At 47.8% G+C, this 27,707-nt stretch overlaps 1 protein-coding gene across 1 annotated transcript in view; it reads left to right on the forward strand.

The window, feature by feature from the left end:
* The window catches only part of SEL1L3 (SEL1L family member 3), a 109,552-nt gene that overhangs the window by 45,366 nt on the left and 36,479 nt on the right, over nt 1-27,707 (forward strand). The window contains exons 10-13 of the mRNA XM_054724015.1: nt 11,630-11,841; nt 13,281-13,460; nt 21,285-21,404; nt 23,350-23,490. Of these exons, the coding sequence (XP_054579990.1) occupies nt 11,630-11,841; nt 13,281-13,460; nt 21,285-21,404; nt 23,350-23,490 (653 nt within the window). The remainder of the gene's footprint in view (nt 1-11,629; nt 11,842-13,280; nt 13,461-21,284; nt 21,405-23,349; nt 23,491-27,707) is intronic.

A 27,707-nucleotide genomic window follows, 5' to 3' on the forward strand; every position in this document is an offset into this window, starting at 1 on the left:
CAGGAGCTATGTTCGCAGTGTTTTCTGCCGCCGCCCCGCGCTGTCCAGTCTGTTGACTAGTGGGCTTGAATGAAGTCCGTCCTCATCATAGGACAGTGTTCGTTTCTGAGATACGCCAGGAGGATGGGCTCGAGGATCGGATGCTGGATGCTTGGGATTCTTGCTGTGGGAACTGACCGGGTGCAGGCACAAAGATCAGGATTTTAACTGTCTCAGGAATTTTTTTTCTTTTTTAAGAAAATTTTCCCTTTTCCCCCACTCTCACCAGCCCCCCCTCCCCAGGACTTCACTATTGTCTGTGTCCATGGGTTACGCATATATGCATGTGAGTTCTTTGGTTAATCTCTCCCCCACCCCAATCCCTCTTAACCCTGAGATTCCTCAGTCTGTTGCATGCTTCCATGTCTCTCGATCTGTTTTGTTTGTCAGTTTCTTTTGCTCATTAGGTCCCACATATGCGTGAGGTCACCTGGAGAGTATGATGCTAAGTGAAATAAGCCAGTCAGAGAAGGATAAGTATCACACGTGTAAGGAATTTCTTAAGTTACTCGTGTCACAACTTTCCCTCCCCCCCTCCCCCCTCCCTCCTTCCTTCCTTCCTTTCCTTCCTTCCTTCCTTCCTTCCTTCCTTCCTTCCTTCCTTCCTTCCTTCCTTCCCTAAACAAGTGTTGACTGAGTGCCCTCTGTGAGCCAGGACAGGACAGCAATGGGTCCGGGTTTCTTTATATTTAGGGAAATATAAAGAAAATACCAACACCCCTAATTTCTACCAAGGGAATTACTTTATGGGATTTTCTTTTCGTGGCATTTTGAAAAGAAAAAGAAAATAAGACAGCGTGAGACACTGGCCTGCGATTTCCGGTTCTTGGCGGCAGCGTCCCTCTTCTTGGCAGCCGCTCCTCAGCGAGACGGCCGACTCCACTTCCAGGCGGCCACGCGCGTGTGCGTCTCAGACTGGAGAGTGTTTTCTCCCCACGCTGTGTGATCACCGGCCCTCACTGTAAGCTAACAACACTCTTCAGAGGAGCCACGAGAACCTTGCAGGGGTGAGGGGTCAGCAGCTCGGGCTTCATTAGCCACCGGCAGAGAGAGTGTCCCCTGCTTTCCAGCCAAGTGTGGTCAGGAGCGGTCACCACCGTCCAGTGTGCCCAGAGGTGGGGCTGTGTGTCCTCCTGCAGAGGAGAATCACCAAGTATTCCCACCGCACTCTTTCAGGACTGGAATTAGAAGTATCTCCCGGCCGGCGTGGCTCAGTGGTTGACCTATGAACCAGGAGGTCACAGTTCAGTTCACGGTTGGGGCACACGCCCAGGTTGTGGGCTTGATCCCCAGTATGGGGTGTGCATGGGGTAGCTGATCAGTGATTCTCTCTCATCATTGATGTTTCTATCTCTCTCTCCCTCTCCCTTCCTCTCTGAAATCAGTAAAAACATTTTTTAAAGGATATACAAGTGTATACGTTTGTGTGGTAAAACACAAATGATAGCATTCCCCATTTTTTAAGTGTACTCTAAAGTAGTGTTAAGGACCTTCACATCGTTGCTCAACGGATCTCTAGAACTTTCTCATCTTGTAAAACTGAAACTCTGTACCTACTGAACAACAGCTCCCCCTCCCCGCTCAGGCCCTAGTCACTACTGTCCCACTTTCAGTCTCTATGAACTTGGCTATTCTGGATACTTCATATTAAGGGAATCCCACAGTGTTTATCTTTTGGTGACTGGCTTATTTCACTTGGCACAAAGTCCTCAAGGTTCTTCAGCATTGTGGCATGTCAGAATCTAATTCCTTTTTAAGGCTGAATAATATTCCATTGTTACGTAGACCACATTTTGTCTGTCGATTCATCCGTTGATGGACATTTGGGTTGCTGCCCCCTCTTGGCTATTGTGAATAGTGCTGCTATGAGCATGGGTGTGCACATAGCTCTTCAAGACTTGGCTTTCAGTTCTTCTGAGTATATACTCAGAGGTGGGATTGAGGGATCATATGATAATCCTGTTTAATTTTTTTTTAAATATATTTTATTGATTTTTTACAGAGAGAAAGAGAGAAGGATAGAGAGTTAGAAACATCGATGAGAGAGAAACATCGACCAGCTGACTCCTGCACATCCCCCACTGGGGACGTGCCCGCAACCAATGTACATGCCCTTGACCGGAATCGAACCTGGGACCTTTCAGTCCGCAGACCGACGCTCTATCCACTGAGCCAAACCGGTTTCGGCAATCCTGTTTAATTTTTTGAGGAACAACCATACTGTTTTTCTTAGTGGCTACATCATTTTAGATTCCCACCAACAGTGCATAAGGTTTATGATTTCTCCACATCCTTGGTAACCCTTGTTATTTTCTGTGTTTTTTTAAAATATATTTTTATTTACTCCAGAGAGAGGAAGGGAGAGGGAGAGAGAGATAGTAACATCAATGATGAGAGAGAATCATTGATCAGCTGCCTCCTACAGGCCCCCCTGGGGATCTAGCTCACAACCTGGGCATGTGCCCTGACTGGGAATTGAACCCTGACCTCCTGGTTCAGGAACTGACATTCAACCACTGAGCTACCGGGCTCTTGTTTTTATAGTAGCCATCCTCATGTTTATAATTTATATACTGGGAAAGTCTGGTTTAACATCAGTTAAGAATAATGCTGTCATAAAAAAAGAATAATGCTGTCATAAAGTGACATGATGTCTATGAAAGAGCTTTGTGGATAGAAAGGTACCATATGGATGTGAGGAATGGAAAGGTACCATATGGATATGAGGGATGGGATTGTCTGAATAGAACTCATCCACTCTGCCCTGAGTGACAGCCATTTGATCCCGTATATGCCTCTATCTCTCGCTCAGTTGCAAACTTGTTGAGGGCAGTGCAAGCAGTGTTAGTATCCCACTTACACTTTTTTTACATACATTAGTCTTTTAATTTAAAAAAAAAGCTACTCATATTTCAATCCACTTTTAAAGTCACTCTTTCTTTTTTTTTTAAGTATGTTTTATTGATTTTTTTACAGAGAGGAAGGGAGAGGGATAGAGAGCCAGAAACATCGCTGAGAGAGAAACATCAATCAGCTGCCTCCTGCACACCTCCTACCGGGGATGTGCTCACAACCAAGGTACATGCCCTTGACCGGAATTGAACCTGGGACCCTTGAGTCTGCAGGTCGACGCTCTATCCACTGAGCAAAACCGGCCAGGACAAGTCACTCTTTTATTTTTCACTTAAGACTGATTGGTAATTTATTTATTTTTTTTAAATAAATCTTTATTGTTCAGATTATTACAGTTGTTCCTCTTTTTTCCCCCCATAGCTCCCCTCCACCCAATTCCCACCCCACCCTCTGCCCTTGCCCCCCACTGTCCTCATCCATAGGTGTACGATTTTTGTCCAGTCTCTTCCCGCGCCCCCCACACCCCTTTCCCCCTGAGGATTGTCAGTCCACTCCCTTTCTATGCTCCTGATTCTCTTATATTCACCAGTTTATTCTGTGCATCAGATTTTTTATTCACTTGATTTTTAGATTCACTTGTTGATAGATATGTATTTGTTGTTCATAATTTTTATCTTTACCTTTTTCTTCTTCTTCCTCTTCTTAAAGAATACCTTTCAGCATTTCATATAATACTGGTTTGGCGGTGATGAACTCCTTTAGCTTTTTCTTATCTGTGAAGCTCTTTATCTGCCCTTCAATTCTGACTGATAGCTTTGCTGGGTAGAGTAATCTTGGTTGTAGGTTCTTGCTATTCATCACTTGAATATTTCTTGCCACTCCCGTCTGGCCTGCATAGTTTCTGTTGAGAAATCAGCTGACAATCGTATGGGCACTCCCTTGTAGGTAACTAACTTTTTCTCTTGCTGCTTTTAATATTCTCTCTTTGTCTTTTGCTCTTGGCATTTTAATTATGATGTGTCTTGTGTGGTCCTCTTTGGATTGCTTTTGTTTGGGGTTCTCTGCGCTTCCTGGACTTGTAAGTCTATTTCTTTCACCAGGTGGGGCAAGTTTTCTGTCATTATTTCTTCAAATAGGTTTTCAATATCTTGCTCTCTCTCTTCTTCTGGCACCCCCATAATTTGGATGTTGGTACACTTGAAGTTGTCCCAGAGGCTCTTTACACTATCTTCATATTTTTGGATTCTTTTTTCTTTTCCAGTTGGGTGTTTTTTGCTTCTTTGTGTTTCAAACCTTTGACTTGATTCTTGCGATCCTCTAGTCTGCTGTTGGATCTCTGTATATTATTCTTTATTTCAGTCAGTGTATGTTTAATTTCTAGTTGGTCCTTTTTCATATCCTCGAGGGTCTCAATAAATTTATCGGCTGTTTCTAGAAAATTCTTGAAAAACCTTATAACTGTGGTTTTGAACTCTATATCCAGTCGTTTGCTTTCCTCCATTTCTTTCATCTGTGACCTGTTTCTTTGTCTCCGCATTTTGGCTGCTTTCCTGTGTGATAGAGTGGCTTTGTGTGCTATGTGTCAATAGGGCCCAGTGGCTCAGCCTCCCCAGTTACCTGAGGTGGACACTCTTGGTGCACCCCTTTGTGGGTTATGTGCACAGTCTTGTTGTAGTTAAGCCTTGATTGTTGTTGGTATCACTGGGAGGAATTGACCTCCAGGCCAATTGGCTGTGAGGATCAGCTATGTCTACGATGGGAGAACTTCTGTGCTGGAGACACCCTTATGAGGCAAGACTTGCTTCAGTGGGGCTTTGGTGCTCACTGAGTCTGCCCCCTGAGTGTGTTCCTTATGGATCTGAGGAGTTGTAATCTGGATGGTCCCACTCTGACCACTGGGTACACTGGCTCTTGGATCTCCAAGGAGGTGCTAATTTAGCCTCCGCCTGACGCCACTCAGCAGGAGCTACAGAGAGATCTGGAGATTCCTCTTCTTTGTTTGGGGTTTGGAGGTGCCCAGATGAGGCCCAGCTGTGAAGCAATGCAAGCTGCTGTGGGGTCTTGGGCCTTCTTTTGGATGTTCTGGGTCTCTCTGACTCAGCTGCAGTTTGTTAGGTAATTTTAAATTTCAAAGGACCAGGCCATTCATATGCAAAAAGCTCTGCGCATAGCTTGGGTGGGGGCAGGGTCTCAGGGCAGAGCAAACAGCAATGGCTGACAATCGGCCCTGCCCTAAGAGGCCCCCGGGTCTCAGTGTCCCATGGTAATCGCTTAAGCACCTCTGAGAGAAAGCCACCCTCGAGTTCCGCCCGATGCCAGACAGTCCAGTTTCTCCCCGTATGAGTCTGAGTCCCCAGAGTCTTGCCCTGAACTGGAGTTCAGAGCAGTCGGGAGCTTGTGTCTCCCTCCAGCTTGAAAAAGACAGCGTACTCAGTTGCCAGCCCTTTCCGCATGCGTGCCTCCGTACCTCTGCACTTTACTTCCGCACCTCCTCTGAGTCTCAGTGTGCTTTTCTCTTTCCTTCTAGTTGTAGAATTTCCACTCAGCCTGCCTTCCTGTGGTTCTGGATGATGTCCGTTTTGTCTTTTAGTTGTAGTTTTGAAGTGGTTGTGCGAGGCAGCAATTTCAGTTGTCTACCTATGCCGCCATCTTGGTTTCTCCTCCCCACTTACACTCTAACTCTCCACAGTGCTGCACGGTGCTGGGCATACGTTAGCTGCTTAGTTGCCATTCTTGCATATGACCCCACCCAGCGTGCTTCTGTAGCATTCCCCTCAAAGAACATACCTCGCCCACCCACGCTTCTCAGCTCACCTGCCCTGCAAACAGCCTTCAAGTCCCACCTCAGGTACTGCCTCCTCACGTCATCTTTCCTGTTCCCCAGGCAGACGGCTCCATCTCCCAGGCTGTCCCCGCCAATGTGTAGGTTTCCCCTTGGCAGTCCCTGTCTTACTGCATTACAGTGGATTTGCCCATCCGATTCCACAGTGGAGCGTACATGACAGGAGCAGGAGTAGGATTTCTTTGAAGACCCGCAGGAAGTATTTGATGAGTAACTGAATGCACTCTAGGTGAATAGGTGATCCCATTGGAAGGACTAAAACAGTCTTTGTTGGGTCAGTGAGTCACTCAAGGAGGGAGGAGGTAGACTTCTGGGAGACACAGGTTCAAGGTCTGCCCTAGCCAAGCCGTGACACCACTCCAGCCGGAGAGTTCTGTGGGCTCATTTGCTTTCTCTCTGTATTTTTCCCATTTCTCACGCACTCCTTAGCCTGTGACCTCTCAGGAGCTGCTGTCCTGGCTCCGAGATCACCTCTACAAACGTAGCTCTGTTTCCAGGTCTCCCAGGACACTGTTCCCCAACTCTCCCCGGCAACAAGAGACCAGAATCCCTCTTAGTCTATGCACGCCCATTACAAAAGGACTCTCGCAATGGGGCCCTCACAGTTCTTGCTTTCATATGTCGGTGGTCTAATTGCTGAGGTATGCGGGTGCCCAGATGTAAAACAACCCCTAGGTCCAGAGCACCCACGTGTTGGGTACCTCCGAATACTATGCTGGGCCCTGGGGCAACCGTGATGAACAGCGTGGACCAGCCCCCACACGGATCTCTGCCAAGTGCCCGGGAACGTGGGGGCGGGAGACTCCATGCTGACAGCTGATGCGCTGCTAACCTGGTGTAAAATGCAGCTGTCCCCTCTGGTGGTTCCCATTCTGAAGTATCCTAGGACGAATGCCTCGCCTCCCAGAGTTGGCATGCCTTTGAATGAAAGGTGGCAGCGCTGCTCGGGGCCCCAGCTCTATGCAGTGCATTTAGATGTGGCAGAAATACTCATCCTGCCTCCCGGCATGCCCGGCCGCTGCCCTGCACCCCCATGTCCTTGCTTGGCTCGGGAATTATCCTGGGCTGCTCTGTCCCGAAGCCCACCACTGTCCAGCTGCTGGCTGGCATCCAACACTAGGCCCCCCCACCATGCTCAGGTCTTCAGGGGGGCCATGCTGATTGGCCAGCCTCTGCGTGGTTTCCTGGGGAACCTCCAGTTCTCCAGGAAAATGGCTCCTGGCAGAGCATGGAAATTGCCCTATTAGCATTCGGGCTTTTTCTGATGCTAGGACGGTAGTATTTCAGTCCGCACGCTTGTTCACTGTTTCAGAGGTGTGCTGGCTATTTCTTCTGCTCTCCTTCACTTTTCCTTGTTGAAATGGAATGCTTTGAACCCCAAACCCCTTTGAATGGGGCTCTGGCATCCAGGGAGAAGGGGTGGTGGGGACTGGGCTGGGATGACAATGACAGGGGGGGCTCGAGGCCAGAGAGAGCTGGTTGTGGGAGAAGTGAGAAAGGGCACAGAGACTCCGGTGCAGGTGGGATCTGAAGAAAGGGAGGGACGAGTGAGGGAAGCAGGTGAGCTGGCCGGCCCCTCCAGACATCTGCCCGAGGCCAGAACAGCTTGCTCCCTTCTTGCTCCCTTTTATCCTGCCCTGGGCACCTCTGAGCCTGTGGCTCCAGGAAATCCGAGCTCTGCCAGCAAATGGTTCTCTGGAGAAGGCCAGGTCTGAGGATGGGCTCGGCTCGGCCCCCAGGGCGGACACCATCTGTGTTTCCCTGCAGGGCCGGGGCCGGACTCCCGCCCCAGGCTTTGCCGAGCCCAGCGCTGGGGAAGAGGTGCCTCCGCACAATATGCCGAGGTTGCCGGCTGCCCTGGCTTCACTCTAATTTGTCATTAACTCTTCTCATTGTGGCCCATGATCGCAGTGTTTATTTGGAGACTCTGAAATGCAGAGCATGGAAATGATGTGACTTAATAACTCCAGGATACTGTGTCCTTTAAGGGCTATTTCATTGTTGTTCGTTGCAGAGCCATCATCTTTATTTTTTTTTTATTTAAGAAAGCATACGTTATAATTTTTTTTTAACTCACTGAAGCACAAAGAAAGGGCCCTTTTTTTCCTGCCCAGATAATCCCTGATGACAGTACGGAAAGCTGGGAAGGAAGGGAGGAGGGAGAGAAATTCCATGTATAAAACCAGAAAATTTGCACAGTACAGTAAAGTACAAATAGTTTCCTTTTGAGATCGAAGTAAGCTACCCCCTTAGGTCTCGGGAACCCAGTGGGGCTCACCTGACCAGAATGCACACGAGGAACACCCTGAGTTTTTTAAACCAGTAAACTTGGCGAAGATCTTCCTTTTCTGGTTAAATGACATTTTCTCCTTTCACTTTCCCCCCACTTTCTAACTTCTACTTTGGATGCGTTACACCTTTCGGAAGCTTGGAACGAAAAATGACTTTCCTATTGATGTCCCCATCCCTCTCCCAAGAAATGAGTCTGTCTTTCGCCTTCTGAATTCGCAATCACTCCGGCCAGTGGCTACCTTCTCATTTTCTGCTTTTTGCCTCTGGTAACGATAAGTGCACACACGGTGGTGACCTTATGACGTTGCTATAAAAAAGAAAAAAGAGGGAAATAAGCAGTGCTGCGCTTTCTGGAAAACAGTAAGGATTAATTAACTGGTGATGTCGGTTGTGTCCTTAGCTTCTGATGCAGGAAGAAGAAAATGGGAAAATGTCTCTTTTTTTCCTATTTTGTTTGTTTTTCATTACACCATTAATCTCCATAAACAAGGCATGTTTTTTTAGTTACAGATCGACTAGAAAAAATGCATATGCGGAACCAGATGGGTGAAATTAACAGTTTCATTAAACTGGTTTTCAAATTGCCAGTTCTACAGTTATCACCAGTGGCATCATGGCTTGGATTTTGTGCTACAGTTAGAATTTGAACTTTAAAGAATGTGCAAAAAGGAGCAGTTTTACTCTAGACTTGTTTTTTTGTTATTATAGTCACTAGTGCAGAAAATTGTTTAGATGCTTTCGCAGAGGAAATACTGATTGGTATATTTGGGAGGGAATTTATTTTAATATGTGAAAGAACTAACGAAGCCGTCTCAACCTGCCCACGTTTCCGTGTACAGAGTGTTTTTGTGCTACGGCTTAGAGCTTCTGAATGATTTCCCTTTTGCTCCTCATTCTCCAGCAACCCCAGCTACCTGCACACTCTGCTAATGATTTCTGGGGTTCTGTGCCAGGGGTCAGCGGGGCGAGTGTTTCATTTGGAGCTTCATTTGGCTTGGAGTCTCTTCTCTCCTCTGAGCCCACAAAGCCCGCCCGTCCCCGTGGGCACTCAGGCAGAACTCATTATCTAGGTTGGGGGTTTGGCAGAACAGGTGAGGCAGGGATGAGTTGTTAACAAAATGCTAATGTTGCCCTGCTCTGGATGTGGACCGAAGGGCATCGGAGATGGTACATATTTAAAAGCAAACATAATGCCGGGCCGGAGTGGCTCAGTTGGTTGAGCATCATTGTTCTATGCACCGAAAGGTTGCTGGTTCAATTCTCGGTCAGAGCACATAGCTGGGTTGCAGGTTTGATCCCCAGTCGGGGGAGCATCCAGAAGGTAACGGATTGATGTTTCTCTCAGATTGGTGTTCTCTCTCCCTCTCTCTCTCTCTCATATTTTCTCTCTCATTTTCTCTTTCTCTCTCTCCCTCTCTCTCCCTCTCTCCCCCTTCCTCTCTAAGTATTCCTCAGGTGAGGGTTAAAGAAAGGAGGAAGTTTAAAAGTAAACATATGCACAAGCAGAAGTAGGATTTATTTTGCAGCTCCATCGGAGCGCTGCAGGCACTGCACCCAGGGAAGGTTCGCATCCTGCCTGACAGCGGAGCAGGATGGAATCCTTCTCTCAGCTAGGCAAAGGGAACATCCGAAATGAGATCTCCAGACTCCTGGTGGAAAAGGGGGTTGTTATTCAGATATATCCCCACAGATGAGCAGAGGGAACTATTCAAGGATGCTCACTGCCATCTTGTTGGTTAGAGCAAAACCAAGGGAAGCAACCCAGGAGTCTAAAAATAGAAAACCGGTAGGACAACAGTGCTTCTTTAGAATGCAATCCTATTGAAGCTTTAGAATGAATGAGCCTCCAGCCATAGGCAGATACTCAAGAGATATGGTTAATTTTTTAAAAATATGTTTTATTGATTGAGAGAGAGAGAGAGAGAGAGAGAGAGAGAGAGAGAGATTGGTTACTTCCCCTATGCACCCCAACTGGAGATTGAACCTGAAACCTGAGTATATGCCTTTACTGGGAATCGAACCAGCAACCTTTTGGATCATGGGATGTCACTCAACCAACTGAGCCAGACCGCCAGGGCTGAGATATGGTTAATTTCTAAAAGCTGAGGGTCAGACTCTATAGGAACTTTTTGGAAGAAATATGTGTATGTATATATGCAAAGAGATGTGTATGTGAATTATTGTCTGTGCAAAGGAAAAGTCTGGAAGCATGCATACCAAGCTTTTAACAGTGTTTCCCTTCGCTATTAAAGAAGGCTTGGGAGAATATTTGTTTAAATGACGAGAATCATTTTGCTACCCCTGACACAAAAACATATCGAATTACTTGATTGTTTTTTTATTCTTATTTTATAATGATTCTTCTTATTAAAATATCCAAAAGCAGCAGCATTTTCTCAAAATCTTCATTAGAATCATATATGCTGCCTGTTTACAGCCCATTTTTAATTAGTGAAGAAAACTTTAATGGAGTTTATTGTACTTTTGAAGCAAAATCCCTGAAACAATGACTACTTCTAATGATAAAAAGGGCACTATTTTTAAATCTCCTGAGGATAAACAGGTTTTAATTTGAGGGGCGGGGGAAGAAGGATAGGGACAGAGGGAACTTCTGTTTTTATTTTATACAAATCTGCACTGTTTGATTTTTAGTTTTTTTTACAAAAAGCTGCTATTTCTTTAGGGATTAAAAAATACAGAAAGAGGAGCAAATTCCATTTGTTCAGTAATGTGATTTTTTCCCAGCACCTACCACTTGGGGTGGAGAGAGTAAAGGCGGGCCCAGCTGCTGGCTCAGACCCTGTGAGGGCTGGAGCAGGAGTGCCAGGAGCCAGGACATGTGACTTCTTAGCTCTGGGTGCAGGTGCTGGGTGGCCTCCTTCCCCATAGCTTAGCCGAAAAGACACATGCCACCTCTCGCCAGCTACTGTAACCTTAGACAGGTTCATTGGACCTCTCCAGACTCCGGTCCCCTCTTCCGAAAAAAATGAGGATGCTAATTATAGTACCACCTCATAAAATTGTTGGGATTACGTGACATACTGGTAATTTGCCTACGACACCTAACGCAGTAGTTGGCGTTTTGTAAGCCTTCAAGAAACGTTGACTAGTTATTGTATTTAGAAACCCACGAGAAAAATTGGAGACAAAACATAGGAGAGCATCTCAAAACAAGTTTCTGTTGCTCAACATTTTAGAACAGCACCTAGGAACTAATCCTGAAATAAAACACATTCTTCTTCAGAGAGTCTTAGAGGGGAAAAAAGTCTCTGGAAGATTCGGTGATCCTGATTTGGTGATGACTTATACTGGTTGAGTAAATTACTCCCAAGGCGCTGTCTCAGCTATATAAGGCACATCCTTTTTTTCCCAGGATACTAGGCTGTCATTTGGTGCCAAAGGAAAAGCTATTTACAGAATGATACCGTGGCATCCCCAAAGGGTTTGATTTATCTCCCCACAAGGTGGTATATTTTAAGGCTCTGCAGAACCAACCATATTAATAACTTAGGGGGGGGTTAATTGGCTTTTCCCTCTTCTTTCGAAAGCCACGTCGATCCCATGGTAATTAATTGTGTGGGCTGTGAATTGTGTGACTTACAGTGCCAACGCACCAACATGAGTCCGTGTTGGAGATCGGCGGGATGATATTTGAGAAGGCTGCAAAGAGACTCTCCAGTGTTGATGGTCTTCACCAAATTAGTTCCGTGGTCCCCCTCCTGATGGATTCCAGCTGCTGCGGGTATCATAAAGCATCCTACTACCTCGCAGTCTTTTATGAAACTGGATTAAATGTACCCCGGGATCGGCTGCAGGTAGAGTATTTCATGGGCTCCAGGAATATCCATCACCCACGTTATATTTGCAGAGTAATGCTCTCACGCCCCCGGTGGACCTGGACAGGTGCATGCTCCCAGGTCTCCTTTAGAATCTTTACATCAAGATGAACATCCTAGCCCAGCTGGTGTGGCTCAGTGGTTGAGTGTCAACCTATGAACCAGTAGGTCACAGTTTGATTCCCCATCAGGGCACATGCCCGGGTTGCAGGCTTGATCCCCAATGGGGGTCATGCAGGAGGCAGCCAATCAATGATTCTTTCTCATCATTGATGTTTCTATCTCTCTCTCTCCCCTTCCTCTCTGAAATCAATAGAAATATTTTTTTTTTAAAGAAAAGATCAATATCCTAGGGCTGGGCTCAATACAAGCTCTGGCTTTCAGTATCCCTTCCTAGGCTCTGGGATGTGACTGGTCCATGCTAAGGAACAGTTTGGGCAGGGCTTACCAGAATCTCAGCCCTTCACGAACAGGCGCCTCTTACCCAATTCTTGTAACTGCTCTGGCTGTGGGACCATTACCCCATGACTTCTTAGCTAAGTGAAGTCATTTAGACCTAGAAACCAAGTATTGACACATCCAGCCTTTAAAATAGAAGCTATCCCAGCCGGTTTCATTTTTGGTTCTGGATCCAGATGTGTCATGCCACTTGCGTAACATTTGGAATCACGTTTGTGTTAAGTGCTGCTGAACGGTCCCCGTCACCTTTTTTCTGGATTTGTTCGTCATGGGTTTGGAGAGTCATACTGCTTAGACATGCCCAAGTGGCTCCGTTTTTTGTTTTGTTTTTCGGTGACGCCTTTGAGCCTGTCTCTGGCTTGTAGAAGCTCGTGAGGGATGGCATGCTTTCCTGAGTCCCTGAGGCAATCCCCACAAAGTTGGAATAGTCTAGAAGATTCTAGCCCTGTCTCTGTCTCAAAGTGGCTGGCTGGTTGGCCATAGACAAATGACTTCACCTCTCTGGGCCTCTATTTCCTCAACTATGAAATGAGGTTGTTCCATCAGTTGATCTCAAAAGACCCTAACACTGACATTCTGAGAGCATGGGGTTGGGACATGGCCCAGTCTTCAGATCACCTGGCCATAGATGATGTAGCTGAAGCAGACCAGGGACCCTTAAAGCAATCGGCGGATACACAGAGATACTGGGAGAGAAGGCAGGGAAAGCCCCGTTTTTCATTGAAGAAGGGCAAAAAATCAAGGAATTTTAAGCTATTAGACATTTAGAAGGCGTGATATCTGGGAATCTGTAAGCCATGAGAACGAGGCTGTGCCTTCTCTAAAGAGATTTTTAGGGCCTGTTAACGTGCTTTGGAATGACTCGGATCATATAAGGACGGGCCCCATGACCTTTCAGTGGTTGGATTTTAAGACCCTTATCTCTAACCTTCTGAACACTGTCCATTTCCTCCTAACAGGGCATGTTGTATAGCTTGGTTGGAGGCCAGGGCAGTGAGAGGCTGTCTTCAATGAACCTTGGGTACAAACACTTCCAGGGTATTGACGACTACCCCCTGGACTGGGAGCTGTCCTACGCCTACTACAGCAACATTGCCACCAAGACACCCCTGGACCAGCACACGCTACAAGGAGATCAGGTACGAAAGACAAATGGGAGGAAGTGGCCGTGGCCCTGCCTACCAGGGCTTCCCGAATTTTCATAAGGTGCCTGCACCTGTGGCTGTCTACCTCCGCTGGCCTCCTGCGGATGAGCGTCACTGCATGGAGAGAAAAACTTTCTTGCATTCTCCACTTCCTGTTTTCTGTCTGTGCTCTCAGGCTGAGTGTAGGACCAATCCTCCATGTGTCTATGCAAAGCTTTTCGTGAATGGGAAGACTCGTACACAAAGGGTAGATCTGGCCCTGAACAAATTTTGATTTTGCAAGAAAATGTGTTCCACAAATATAGGTGTCTTGACTTTGTTCCAAGACCATGTGACATGGTAGGTCCAAAGATGTTAGGGGACATTTTGTCAAATGGAAAGGGGGAGATAGTAAACCAAGGGCTCCTATCAGTAGGTAATGAGCAAGAAGGGTCTATGACATAAGGAAGCAAGCTCCGTCCCTAGCTTTGCTCCCCCTGCTGGGTGCCTTGAGAAGCGTCTATCCCCATTGTGTAGCCTTGCTGGCCCAGTGCTCCCACGTGACTGACAGCATGTGACGCTCGCACGAACTCCAGCCCCTGACTTTGGAGGCTCCCAAATCTTTTTGACTCTTTGGGCAAAGCTATCAATGGCTCATATCAACTCACAGAGTGTAATGTGTTATGTTAGACCAACCAATGGTTGTTTCCAGACTTGAATGGGTGGCAGCAAATAAAAGGGTATGAGGAAAGGAGACAGTGTAAGAACAAAAGGGAGGCTGTCTCCAGATGACAGAGATTTGTATCCGGTGGGAGTAGACCCTGATGCAGTTAGCTTCTTGGAATGTGTTTTATATACACTGAGTGGCCAGATTATTGTGATCTCTGAACGCATAATAATCTGGCCACTCAGTGTGTGTGTGTGTGTGTGTGTGTGTGTGTGTGTGTGTGTGTGTGTATTAGAGACCCGGTGCATGAATTCGTGCAAGGGTGGGGTCCAGCCAGCCTGGCCAGGGGGAGGGGACATGGGCGGTTGGCCGGCCTGCCTGCCGGTCGAACTCCTGGTTGAGGGGACAATTTGCATATTAGCCTTTTATTATATAGGATATACACTGAGTGGCCAGATTACTATGCGTTCAGAGATCATAATAATCTGGCCACTTAGTGCATATACCCTCTTTCTCCAGAAAGGATTTAAGATGTTTTAATGGTCTAGCACTGGAGATGGTCGAGAGGAAGCACGAGTAGTCTGTACCAGGCGTCAGCAATGTTTCTCTGTAAAGGGACAGTTAGTAAATATTTTAGGTTTTGCCTATATAGTGTCTGTTGCAACTACTCAACTATGCCAAAGACAATATATAAATGACAGGGGTGCCTGGGGTTATGCAGCCGCAGATAGTATGTAAGCTGCGTTGCCGCATTTGGCCTTGATCTAGGCCCGTGGTCAGCAAACTGAGGCTCGCGAGCCACATGCGGCTCTTTGGCCCCTTGAGTGTGGCTCTTCCACAAAATACCACTGCCTGGGCGAGTCTATTTTGAAGAAGTGGTGTTAGAAGAAGTTTAAGTTTAAAAAATTTGGCTCTCAAAAGAAATTTCAATCGTTGTACTGTTGATATTTGGCTCTGTTGACTAGTGAGTTTGCCGACCACTGCTCTAGGCCATAAGCTCCTGATTTTCCCTGCTTATGCTCTGTGAGCCAAGGGAATGGGCCTGGCTAGGGCAGGGTCGTGGAATCAGGCTGAGCAGCTAATTGGGAACCAGACCCCTCACTGTGCCCTCAGGAACCCACAGTGCAGAAACCGTGTGCTTTGATGATGGGGAATGGATGGTTTCCGGAAAAGAAATCCACAGTGACCGCTGTGCAGTTATGAAATAAATGACTCGAAGATACATGCCGTCGGTGCACATTAAACATGAGTCAGGCTATAAAACACCAAAAGGCTGTTGGTGTAGACATCGAATTCCTTTAGAAAGTGATTTCTTTGCAATGAACTTACACATTCTTATCATCATCGTATGTATTCTCTCAGTGCATATGAGCCAAGGGCAAAATTTGATCGCCATTTGACAGGAATTAATTTAATTGATAAAGTTTTGCTTTTAATTCTACTGAAAAAACATTTCATACAAAATCAAGCCACGAAATAATATTGCCATTGTTCTACTAAGCCTGGATATGTTAATGATGCCCTATATGTATAATATACTTTTAAGAATCCTAATTCAGCATAAATTAGCAACGGGAAATGGTATGTTGCTAACAAGATCTTCTCCTTTTGAAGATTTGACACATGAAACGTTATGATTATGAAAGAAAATGTTTAATTGGTCAGAACCAGCGAAGATGAATAGAAATGATCCATCTTGCAGCTGAAAAGTCGTCTGATTAAGAATGCCAGATACGAATTACACAGTTAGAAGAGTTGCATCATAGCTCATTTTCTTAAGAATGTGTAATTAATGGCTGCTTGAGAATCTAAGCAGGTGTCATACGTTGATGTAAATGTCCTTTTGTCGAGAAATCTATTAGCTCGGCAGCAGCACGTAACAGAGGAGGAGATCTGGGAGGCCAGACCTCTAATTAACAAGCCGAGGATCCGTCAGAAATTCTTTTCTTGATTCTTGTGTCATTGTCTCTTTTATGTACCTCGCGGTTCCCATCACTTCATCTCCTTTATGAGGACTCTCACTTCACGTCACTTCTTTACGGTTTCATGGGGCTCTGCTTCGATTGCAGAGAAAGAAGATGCTCTCGGGTTTTGTTTGTTTTTGTGGCTTAATCACAGATGTGTTCCTCTCAGTCTCTCAGTACTAGCTTTTCCACCAGATTTTGGTCCACAGCCTCCTCTCTCTACGCCTGCCAGTGAGCAGGGGTCTCAGCTCATCCACACCCTGCTTTCAAGTCCTCCATATGCTGATGACGCTCAAACCTTCCTCTCCATCTGAGCTATTTCTTAAGCCCCGCTCTGCAGTCTTCACCGAAAAGGCAGCCCAGCATCTCCTCCCCTCGTTTCCTCACAAACACCTTAACCGGTGGCACCATTTCCCATGCTAGCGACTGGCGTGTCGTCTTTGATCCCCCCATCATCTGATCAATTACAGTCCACAACAGCTTTCATGCCAGTCTGTCTCTTCCCATTTCCATCCCTGCTGCCACAGCCTACAGCCTCCATTTGTCCTTCATCGTCTGTCCTCTGAGCCTCTGTGACAGCCTCCTGTACGGGCTGAATTATGTGCCCTCTCCCCAAATTCATATGTTGAAGCCCTGGCCCCCAGTACCTCAGACTGTGACTGTTCTTGGAAATAGGGCCTTTAAAGAGGCAATTGAGTCACAGTGGAGTCATTAGGTGGGCCCTAATCCAGTAGGACGGTGTCCTTACAAGAAAAGGAGATGAGGATGCAGACAAAACAGGCAGAGGAGTGACCCTGTGAGGACCCGGTGAGAAGGTGGCCATCTGCATGCTAAGGAGAGAAGCTTCAGGAGAAAATGAATCTGCTAACATCTCGGACTTCTGGCCTCCAGAACTGAGGAAATAAATGTGTGTGGTTTGAAGCACCCAGCCTGGGTTATTTTGTCACGGCAGCCCTAGCAAACTAATACACCTCCCAACTGTCACCGGTCTTGTCCCTTCCCATGCTCTTCCCATTCTTACGGAGGCCAACGTGGGCTGTCGACCGTGGAGGTTTGAAACCTGGCTACGCATCACAATTACCTGGTGGCTTAAAGAACACATCTACACAGGCTCCACCCCATAATCTTACAGAAGTGAGGGGGGCCCAGACGTATAACATGCATTTACACTGAGTGGCCAGATTACTATGACCACCCCATCAGTACTTCGTTGGGTCACCTTTTGCCTTCAATACTGCGGTGATTCTTCTTGGCATTGACTCCACGAGATGTTGAAAGGTGATGTGAGGAATCTGACACCATGCCTGATGAATAGCACTCTCCAGTTCTGTGAGATTTGATGGTTGTGGAACCAGCTGCCTGATGGCTCTTTTAACTTCGTCCCATAAATGCTCAATTGGATTGAGATCTGGTGATGGTGGGGGCCACCTAAGCAAGGTACAGTCTCCCTCATGTTCTTGAAACCACTCCTGCACAATACGAGCACCGTGGCATGGCGCATTGTCTTGTTGGAAGAAGCTATCTCCATTGGGATACGCCATCAACATGATAGGATGAACTTGATCAGCAACGATACTTAGGTATGTTGTGTTATTCAGATGTTGTTCCATATGAATTAAAGGGCCCAAATCATGCCAGGAAAACATGCCCCAAACCATAACACTGCCCCCACCAGCTTGAAGGGTTGTACTCATGCATGTGGGGTACATGCTTTCATGCTGTTTCTGCGTAATTCTCACTCTGCCATCTGCATGATGCAACTGGAAACGTGATTCTTCGGACCACATGACTTTTTTCCAATACTCGACTGTCCAATCCTTGTGTTCCTGTGTGAATTGGAGATGTTTTATCTTGGTAACTGCAGACAGCAAAGGTGTTCGAACAGGCCTTCGTCTTCCATATCCCATACGATGCAGTGTACGGCTAATTTGCCTATAAACGTCAGGTGGTCATAATAATCTGGCCACTCAGTGTATATATATGTGTGTATGTGGATGTGTAAAAGCTCCTCCGATGACCCTAATGTGCAGCCAGTGTTGAGAAGTACTGACCCAGAGCACTAGGTCCAGCTCATCACGTAGGAGACACTCCTTGCCTGATTTCTCTCTGCTGCCCCAGCCTCAGCTCTCAGCCATCCCCACCCGGCCTGCCCACCCAGGAGAAACTAAGTTTTTGGCCACATTTCCTGGCCTTGCTGGGTCTCCTCTGCTTGGGGTCCTTTCTCCATGCCCACCAGCCTTTCCCCGCCTGCTGACTCCCCTCCTACTTGAACACAAGGCTCAAACTTCACCTCCTCCTCCTGACCTTCCCTTTGCTATGGGCCTTGGAACCAGGCACCTCCCTGCCATGGCTCTTATGGTGAGTGTTGGGTACGTGGTCATAGCCCTGGCTTCCCCAGTAGACTGTGAGCTCCGAGGCAGGCACCTTGTCAACTCACATCAGTGGCCCCAGTGCCCAGCCCTGTGCTTGACATACAGTTGGCGCTCAGTGTTTACCGATCGGATGATGGAGAGGCTGGGGGTGCACAGCGTCCAGTCCAGTGATGAACACAAAGGGACTATAATTTCTTGTTGACTCTGGTGCTTTGTGATGCGACCGGTGTTCATTGTTGACGGCCAGGACCCAGAGCAGTGGCTGTCAACTCTGCCTCTCTTGCGTTCAACACCGCTTAGTATGCGGCACTTCCTGTTTGGGGAATCTTGGGTACTTGCTTTCTTGTCTCTCCATAGTTACTGACAATATTCCCTCATTCTTACTTTAAAATCCCAAAATGTTACATTTCAACAAAGAACACACACACACATACCCTATTGGGAGCCAGCCAACCATGATAGCTGATTTTAACACACACACACACACACACACACACACACACACACACACACGGGCAGGTGCACAATGGGGGCTCCTACAGGCCCCGGAGGAGGTTAGTGGAGGTCGCTGGTTTAAGTGGAAGCCCTGAAATGGCTCTACACTGAGTTCCCCGGAGTCCTGGCTGCACCCTCACATTTCACACCCCCAGAGAACACAGGTGATGGGAAGGGGCGCTGCTGAGGGCCTTCGTGCCCAGCTGCAAAGTTGGCGGGTTTTCCTTCCATCCTCTTTTCTCTGTCCCTTTCTCTCTCCCTCTCCTCTCCCCTGTCCCCCACTGTTTCCCTCCCTCTCTTTTCTTCTCTTCCTTTTTTCTTCCCTTCATTTCCTTCTCTCCCTTCTTTATATCCCTACCTCATTTTCTCCTTTCTCTCTCTCCGCCCTCCTCTCTCCCTTCTCTTTCTCTCCCCCTTTGAACAAGTGAAGGAGGAGAAGAAGAAAAGCAACTCAAAATCCAAATTCTCTAGTCGGCCAAAATACTTCTAGGTGAGAATTCCATTGTTGGAGCTGCGCAAGTTCAGGAGGTCATAGGCTTGTCTCAGGAGGTCATAGGCTTGTCTCAGACGACTGTGTCCCGGAGTTTAAGCTGAAGCACCCGCTCGTTGGCCAGACAGCTGGCGAAGAGTTAACACAAGAAAGTGGCTCGTGCCCAGGCAGGATTCCAGGACCTCTTACTGCTGGTAGAGGACTTCATGAGGGAGCTGATCTGAGCCCTGCCTTCAGACTCAAGCCAACCTGGCTTCCAGGGCCAGCTCTACAATGGGACCTTGGGTTCACCTTCTGCACCTCGGTTTTTTGCTTTGTGTATAAATTGAGGACAGTGTTATTTGGGTCACAGCCCTGTTGTGAGGACTAAATGAAAAAAAAAAACAAAAAAACACGAAAAAAACAGTTGTTAAACATCCAGCACACAGTTGGTTTCAATAAGAGGCCGTGAGCATCATTATTCTCACTGTTGCCCTATGCATGGTGGCCTCCCGAGTTAGACATTTGGCAGGAATTAATACCTGCTGGGTTCTGAGTCCTCTGTCTCTTCCCCAAGTCTCAGTGCCCCAGTGCCTGAGGGACCTCTGACTCCACATGGTGACAGTGGAGAAGGCAGCTGAAAGACCTTCTCAGGAATGGGGTTGTGGGCGAGTTTGTGAATCTAAGTACTTTTTATTTGTTTTTGCTTTTTTGTTAATCATCACCCGAGGATATTTTTCCATTGATTTTTAGAGAGAGTGGAAGGGAGGGGGAGAGACAGAGGAGAGAAACATCAATGTGAATCAGACACATTGATTGGCTGCCTCCCACACATGCCCCGGCCAGGGCCAGGGATGGAGCCTGCAACCTAGGTATGTGCCCTTGACCGGAATCGAACCTGGGACTCTTTAGTCCTTGGATCCACACGCTATCCACTGAGTCAGCCCAGCTAGGGCATAAGTACTTTTTAAAACTAACCAACAGAGAGGCCAGAAGGGAAATCATCTCCTTGTTCTCTGAGGCTTCCTTCCCGAGCTCACCCAGATCCAATTTTCCCACCCTCTGCCTGTGGCTGCACTGGCCTGGGAAGCCCTGGCCAGGACTCCTCGCGGTACTGCCGATAGATTCATTATGCCTAAGGGGAAGCCGAGAAACAACGGGACCGGTTTTTTTGATAAACAGCCAAAATTTATACTTCAAAAATGAATCTTATTTTCTCCAGGGGAATTAGAGACCTGGGAGGCTGTTCACAAATTCAAACCTTTTGTAAACTTTCCCTGCGGGTTGGTCTCCAGCGCATCCCTGTGCATCCTCAGAGCTAACCTGCCCTCTCTCTTCTTTGCGAGGTGGATTGAATTTTTGGAAATAGCCCAAAGATATCTGAAGCTGAGCCTGCTAAATAAAAAGGATTAGTCATGCAGGATAATAACACTTTGGGATAAAAAAAATAAGGTTATTCTTAGAAAATATTGATTTACCTTTTTCGATGCTACGTTAATCTGGCTCTGAGATCGGAGGCACAAGAGCAGACTGCTGAATACATACGCTTAAGCGTCAGAAGTGGAAGTGGAATAAATTGTGTCCTCCCAAGGCAAAAGCTTCCATAGGAACAAAAATCCTCATTTAGATACATTGGCTGTGATGCATTTGTTTAGAAAGAACTTGAGCTGATGACATAAATAGTGGACAACCCTCACTTATCAATTATTCGTAGAGTTTTCCTTGAGCAATGCCTGGTTGAAGAATGATGTCCCATCTTGTGCATGCCCATATCATTTAGATGTTTCCTGTCTCCTTCTCTTCCTTTCCTTCTTCTCTCCCTCCCTCCCGGCCTCCCATCCTTCCTTGCCTTCTTCCTCTCTCCCTTTCTAGGCATATGTTGAAACAATTAGACTCAAAGATGATGAAATACTCAAGGTACAAACCAAAGAAGATGGGGACGTCTTCATGTGGCTGAAGCACGAAGCTATCCGAGGCAACGCGGCGGCTCAGGTAAGGATGTGGCCCACTGTCCTGAAATTCTCAGCGGTGACAGACCAGGTTATGCCATGGTAACAGAACACCCCAGCCACAGTGGCTTAAAACAACGCTGGCCTCTTCTCAGAAAGTGGCACAAGCCACTCCTCACATTTCATTGGCCAAAGCAAGTCACTGGGTCACTCTTGACTCCAGGAGGCCTGTCGTGTAGTCCTGCCCTGAACACAGACAGGGACAGCGCCACCGTGTTTATGGCCAGTCCTAAAGACCACCAGTGGACACTCCCGTGCATGAGACAGAAACAAAAAGAAGCATCTTGGAGTGCAGGAGAGCGTAGATGGACATCAAGAAGGCCATGATGCCCTAGCGTTTGGCTCAGTGGATAGAGCGTCGGCCTGCGGACTGAAGGGTCCCAGGTTCGATTCTGGCCAAGGGCACATGCCTGGGTTGCGGGCTCAATCCCCAGTAGGTGGCGAGCAGGAGGCAGCTGATCAATGATTCTCATCATTGATGTTTCTATTTCTCTATCCCTCTCCCTTCCTCTCTAAAATCAATAAAAATATTTTTAAAAAAACAAGGCCATGAACTCAGCTAGAATAATAGAAAACCATGTGCCAAAAAGATCGACTCTGTCTCTTGAATATGTCTTGAACATGTCTTGTCTCTTGAACATGTCTTGTCTCTGGTTGGACTTTTAAGAGGTACTAGGAAGGGCAGGGGGCTGGAGAATGGCCCCTACCTGCCTTTCTGCCTTGATTTCACTATGAAGCTGAGCCCCGGATGGGAGCCTGCTAAAGTGGATTGCACCGGGAGGGTGGGGCCCCCTTCCCGGAGGATTTAGCTTTGGCTTCATGCTCCTGATGAGCACAGTGTCGAGAACCGCCTCTGGGTCTGCGAGGCCAGAAGACCAGGAATGGAAAGAGAAAGGAAACAGCAGAGAACAAACACATCGACAAGCACACATGTCAGACACTAGTAACGGGTCTCCCACCCTCTGTAGAAGTCCTCCTAGCCTTTCAGGAGGAACTTCACTGGAAGTTGTATTTGGCGGAGAGTGGATGGGGGAGGAGAAGGGAAAAGAAGGAGATGAGAAAAGAAGCAGAAAGAAGGCAAGACAGTCAGGGGCCCACATGGGGCCAGAATTAACAGACGTTGCTGCTGGCTCCATTCGCGGGCATCTGTCCCCAGCCTGCACGCTTTCTGGTGCAGGAAGGAGTTCCAGTGCATGGTTCTGGAAGGGCCCCTGCGAGGGCCACTTCCGGGTGCTTTAGAGCCTGCGTGAACTTTCCCAGCAATGGACACTTCTTCCTTCCTTCCTTCCTTCCTTCCTTCCTTCCTTCCTTCCTTCCTTCCTTCCTTCCTTCCTTCTTCCTTCCTTCCTTCCTTCACTTTGTGGAGTGGTTCCTATGAGTTCTGCTGGGTGGAAGCTGAGGGGACAAGGGCAGACAAATCACATCTTGGGCTTTCTATCCCCCAGAGGGCTCCCAGTCTTGAGTATAATTGTGAAGCCAGGCTTGTGGACAAATGCTGGGCTAGGAGGAGATGGATGCCATAGAAAGACACCCTAACTGATAGGGATGTACAGAGGCCTCGGCGCTGTTCACTGGGCCAAGAGGGCGGGCAGTACCTCTAGAAGGGGGCTCTGGAGGAGAGGAGACAATGTGCTTGGGCCCTGGGTGCCATTGATTCGTTCATGCACTTGGACGTACACACAAGCACACACGCACACTCAGACGCAGCATTTCCAACGTGTGTCAAGGACTTGCATTGACACAAGTCCACCTTTAGGGCTCTCTCCCCCCACACCCCCACACCCCTTTTGGAAGATAACAGGTGTCTACCTCATTCTTGGTTCTCAATAGGAAAACATTTCAAGCCAGCTTTGACCTCCCACCTTTCAAAACCTTATGTTGAGCATCACGCAGGAAAGTCATTATTCTAAGTTGCTCTTGTCTTGCAGCAACGCTTGGCCCAGATGTTGTTCTGGGGGCAGCAAGGCGTGGCCAAGAATCCTGAAGCGGCGATCGAGTGGTACGCCAGGGGTGCCCTGGAGACTGAGGACCCCGCTTTAATATACGACTACGCCATTGTGTTATTCAAGGTAAGAATCACTCATTTTGTGCTGAAGTTGTGCCATTCTCATCAGACTTCTGGAGCCATTGCCTGTAGGCATGCGTCAGACGGAGTCCAGAACTGAGGACACTTAGTGTACGCTTCTGCCACTCCTAATGGAGAGGGGTATTTGCCGAAAGGGCAGTACCCTGGCCTCGTTTTTAGTCATTCGTCTCAGGTTTGGCACCTGGATTCTCTTTGCTTTTGCCAGAGCTGTGGCATTCTGGAGGAGACACCCCGTGTTTTATGGATTGGAATGTGGCCGCCAGCCCCCAAGGTGCTGCAATTTTGCCGGCAGGCGGTGTTGTCATTAAATTGCAGCATAGAGTGTGTGTTTGGGCGGCATCCCAGCAGTCCTGTTGATCAAACGAAGATCTTGGTTTTAAGCCCGAGGAGAAGAGGGGGACACGTGGGAAGAGCATTAGCCCAGGACACAGGATGGAGTTCAGGTCCCTCTTCTCCTGTGTCCTTAAACTTACCTGGTCTCATGGGACAACACTGGATTAAATAATATGATGAATGGGCCTTGAGAACCATAAAACACTGTGTGTTTTACACAAAACAATAATAGTTCACAGTGATGGAGCATTTATTACCTGATTTACATGTGGGAACGCGTTTAATCCTCACAGCAACCTGGCGAGGTAGGCACTGTGGTGTATTATTATTGCGGCTCATGTATATGGTAACAGGGGCACAGAAAGGCTTTGTCACTCGCCCAAGGTCGCACAACTGGTACATTTCAGACCTGGGACTGGGACCCAGGCAATCTGCCTCCAGCGTCTGTGCTCTTCCCCCCAGACACAGAGACATCAGCTCGCCAATCTGGGCAACGTGAAAAGCTGTTGGTCCGGTAAGGAAACCCTTAGACCCTGTGCCCATGCCCAAAGGAAGCAGCTGCCCCCCAGATAGCAAGTGTCTTCAAACAAAGGCGTGGATTCATGCGGCCAGGCCCACCTCCAGAACCACAGCTGTGGCCACTCGCTGATTAACAACCAGGACTGTTCTACGTGCCTAACCTTCCAAAGCTTTAAAACCTAGTACTGGTTGTTATGGTTTCCAAATTTATAGCCTGGACTTTCTCTTTCCAGTTGTCAGATCAACATAGAAATGATTTGACTCTTAGCCATATGCCAATACATTCGTGTATTTGTTCAATAAACACTCATTCGGGGCTGACGAAATGCCAGGCTCTGTGCTGGGTGGAGGGACATATGGATGCATGAGCCATGTTCCTGACCTCCGGGGGCTCATGCACGGGTGGGGAAGGCAGGAGAGACCGGCATGGAGGAGAGGCACTTGTCCAGCAGAGCTGGAGCTGGCCACTGCCCAGAGTGCACGACTCAGACCTTAATTCTGCCCACCAGGAACTCGAAATCTACAGGGAGAGGCAGACACATAAATAAATTACTCTGCAGGTGGCAATGTTTCTCCGGGGCCTAATCCCAACCCTTAAAGCTTTTTTTTATTCTCCTGCATTTTAACTGAGTTATTCCTAAGTGGGACGAGGAATGCCCTTGATCAGCAATTACAGGAAAATTTTTAACTCTGGCCAGAAGGTCTCTTTAAGTGTATTCCATGTGAAAAGCCCCATTCAGAAGATGCGCTTTCCAAATGGGAAGAGCAGTAACGTGCACTTACTGTATTGTGAGGGTATCTGGCTAATTGTATTCAAGGATGGCGCCATGCTGGTGGCTGTGGTTTGCCCACAACAGCCAAGTCCATCCCACTTTGCATCCACGTGAAGATGGTGCTTTGACTTTCACTGCGTAACTGCCCTCAATGAATTTATTCGGTGAATATTATTGGGCACTTACTATGTACCAGGACTTTACACTTTACACAGCTCCTTCCAATACTACTCAGATTTCAGTATAATGAGTAGTCGTTGTGCATGACATTATCCCATTTCTGATTAAGTAACAAGTATACTGGAAAATCCCATACCTAGGAATCAGAGTACCTGAGTTCTAGTTGCAGATCTAACCATGAGTTTTCAGATAAGTCAGCCTCTCTGAGCCCCAGTTTTATTTCTTCAAAATAAAGAAGATGGAAAAGATCAACTTTGGCTTCAACATTCTGTGATTCTGTTGCTTTCCCAGAAGTAAAGAAAGGTTGTGCCATTGGCATCTCCAGTTATTCCAAGTAGCCTCATGTCTCCTTCCCCCTCCTCTCCCTCTTTAATTAAATGAAGTAATGGTGCACTTCTGAAAAATATTTTCATCTTCCACTTTGCTTCAGCTCATCGGTTTTACTAAATAGGTAAGTTAAAGTCTAATAGAAACGTGGTGTGTATAATTTAACCTGCAGCTGGATTCACAGTTTTATTTTGGGTCTTGAGAAATAACAGAGACAAACATAGTCTGCGTGTTTTCTGTGTCCTGCAAGGAGGTTATGAATCGTTATACTTTCTCAGCACAGAACTGAAACAGGGGGAAATATGGTGTGGGGATTCTAAGCTTGGGCTCTGGAGCCCGCCAGCCTGAGTTCGAATCCTGCTTCTACGTCTCTCTCACTGTGTGACTCTGGGCAGATCTCTCAGATGAGAATGACAGCCGCACCTTGGCGGGGTTGCTGTGAGGGTTAAAGATGATGGGACAGTGCTTGACCCTCGTTAATTAACACAGGAATGCTTACTAGTGCTGTCTCCTTTACCATAGAGCTAAGTGTTTAATTAGAGTTAAAAGTGGGATTCTTTGCAAAACCTGCTCACCTTATATTATACTAGAGGCCCGGTGCATGGAATTTGTGCACTGGGGAGGGGGGGTGTCCCTCAGCCCAGCCTGCATCCTCTCCAATCTGGGACCCCTCAAGGGATGTCCGACTGCCCGTTTAGGCCCGATCCCCACTGGGATCGGGCCTAAACGGGCAGTCAGACATCGCTCTCACAATCCAGGACTGCTGGCTCCCAACTGCTTGCCTGCCTGCCTTCCTGATTGCCCCTAACCACTTCCACCTGCCAGCCTGATCACCCCTAACCACTCCCCTGCCAGCCTGATTGATGCCTAACTGTTCCATTGCCAGCCTGTTTGCCCCCAACTGCCCTCCCCTTCAGGCCTGGTCACCCCTAACTGCCCTCCCCTGCAGGCCTGGTCACCCATAACTGCCATCCCCTGCAGGCTTGGTCCCTCCCAACTGCCCTCCCCTGCAGGCCTGGTCCCCCAAGCTGCTCTCCCCTGCAGGCCTGGTGCCTCCCAACTGCCCTCCCCTGCTGGCCATCTTGTGGTGGCCATCTTGTGTTTACATAGGGGCAGAATCTTTGACCACATGTGGGCAGCCATCTTGTGTGTTGGAGTGATGGTCAATCTGCATATTACTCTTTTATTAGATAGGATAGAGGCCTGGTGCACGGGTGGGGGCCAGCTGGTTTGCCCTGAAGGGTGTCCCGGATCAGGGTGGGGGTTCCCTTGAGGCGTGGGGCGGCCTAAGCGAGGGGCCTGTGGTGGTTTCCAGGCCGGCTACGCCCCCTGGCGACCCAAGCAGAGGCCCTGGTATCTGGGATATATTTACCTTCTACAATTGAAACTTTGTAGCCTGTAGCAGAGCCAAGCCTCCTGCTCGCTCTGTGGCCACAGCCATTTCTGTTGGGATTAATGTATCTTCTATAATTGAAACTTTGTAGCCTTAAGCGGAAGCCTGGGCCAGCCAGGGCTGCAGAAGCTTTGCTTCCTCCATTGCCGGTGGCAACCTTTGCCTCCTGCTCTTTCCAGCTCCGTGGCTGCCTCCATTTCTGTTTGGATTTGTTTACCTTCTATAATTGAATCTTTGTAGCCTTGAGTGGAGGCTTAGGCCAGCAATGACAGGTGGAAAGCTTGGCTTCCTTTGTTACCGGGGAAACCCAAGCCTCCCTCCTGCTCTCTGTGGCTGTAGCCATCTTGGTTGGGTTTATTTGTATATTTGCTCCTGATTGGCTGGTGGGCGTGGCTGGTGGGTGTGGCTTGTGGGTGTAGCGGAGTTAGGGTCAATTTGCATATTACTCTTTCATTAGGTAGGACTAGAGGCCTGGAGCATGAAATATGTGCACTGGGGGAGGGAGGTCTGCTCTCTTGCAGTCCAAGAGCCCTCGGTGGATGTCCAACTGCTGCAGAGGTGGGAGAGGCTCCTGCCACCGCCGCTGCGCTCGCCAGCCATGAGCCCGGCTTCTGCCTGAGCAGCGCTCCCCCTGTGGGAGTTCACTGACCATCAAGGGGCAGCTCCTGCATTGAG

The sequence above is a fragment of the Eptesicus fuscus genome, chromosome 2, assembly GCF_027574615.1.
Source record: "Eptesicus fuscus isolate TK198812 chromosome 2, DD_ASM_mEF_20220401, whole genome shotgun sequence".
Taxonomy (NCBI): Eukaryota; Metazoa; Chordata; class Mammalia; order Chiroptera; family Vespertilionidae; genus Eptesicus; species Eptesicus fuscus.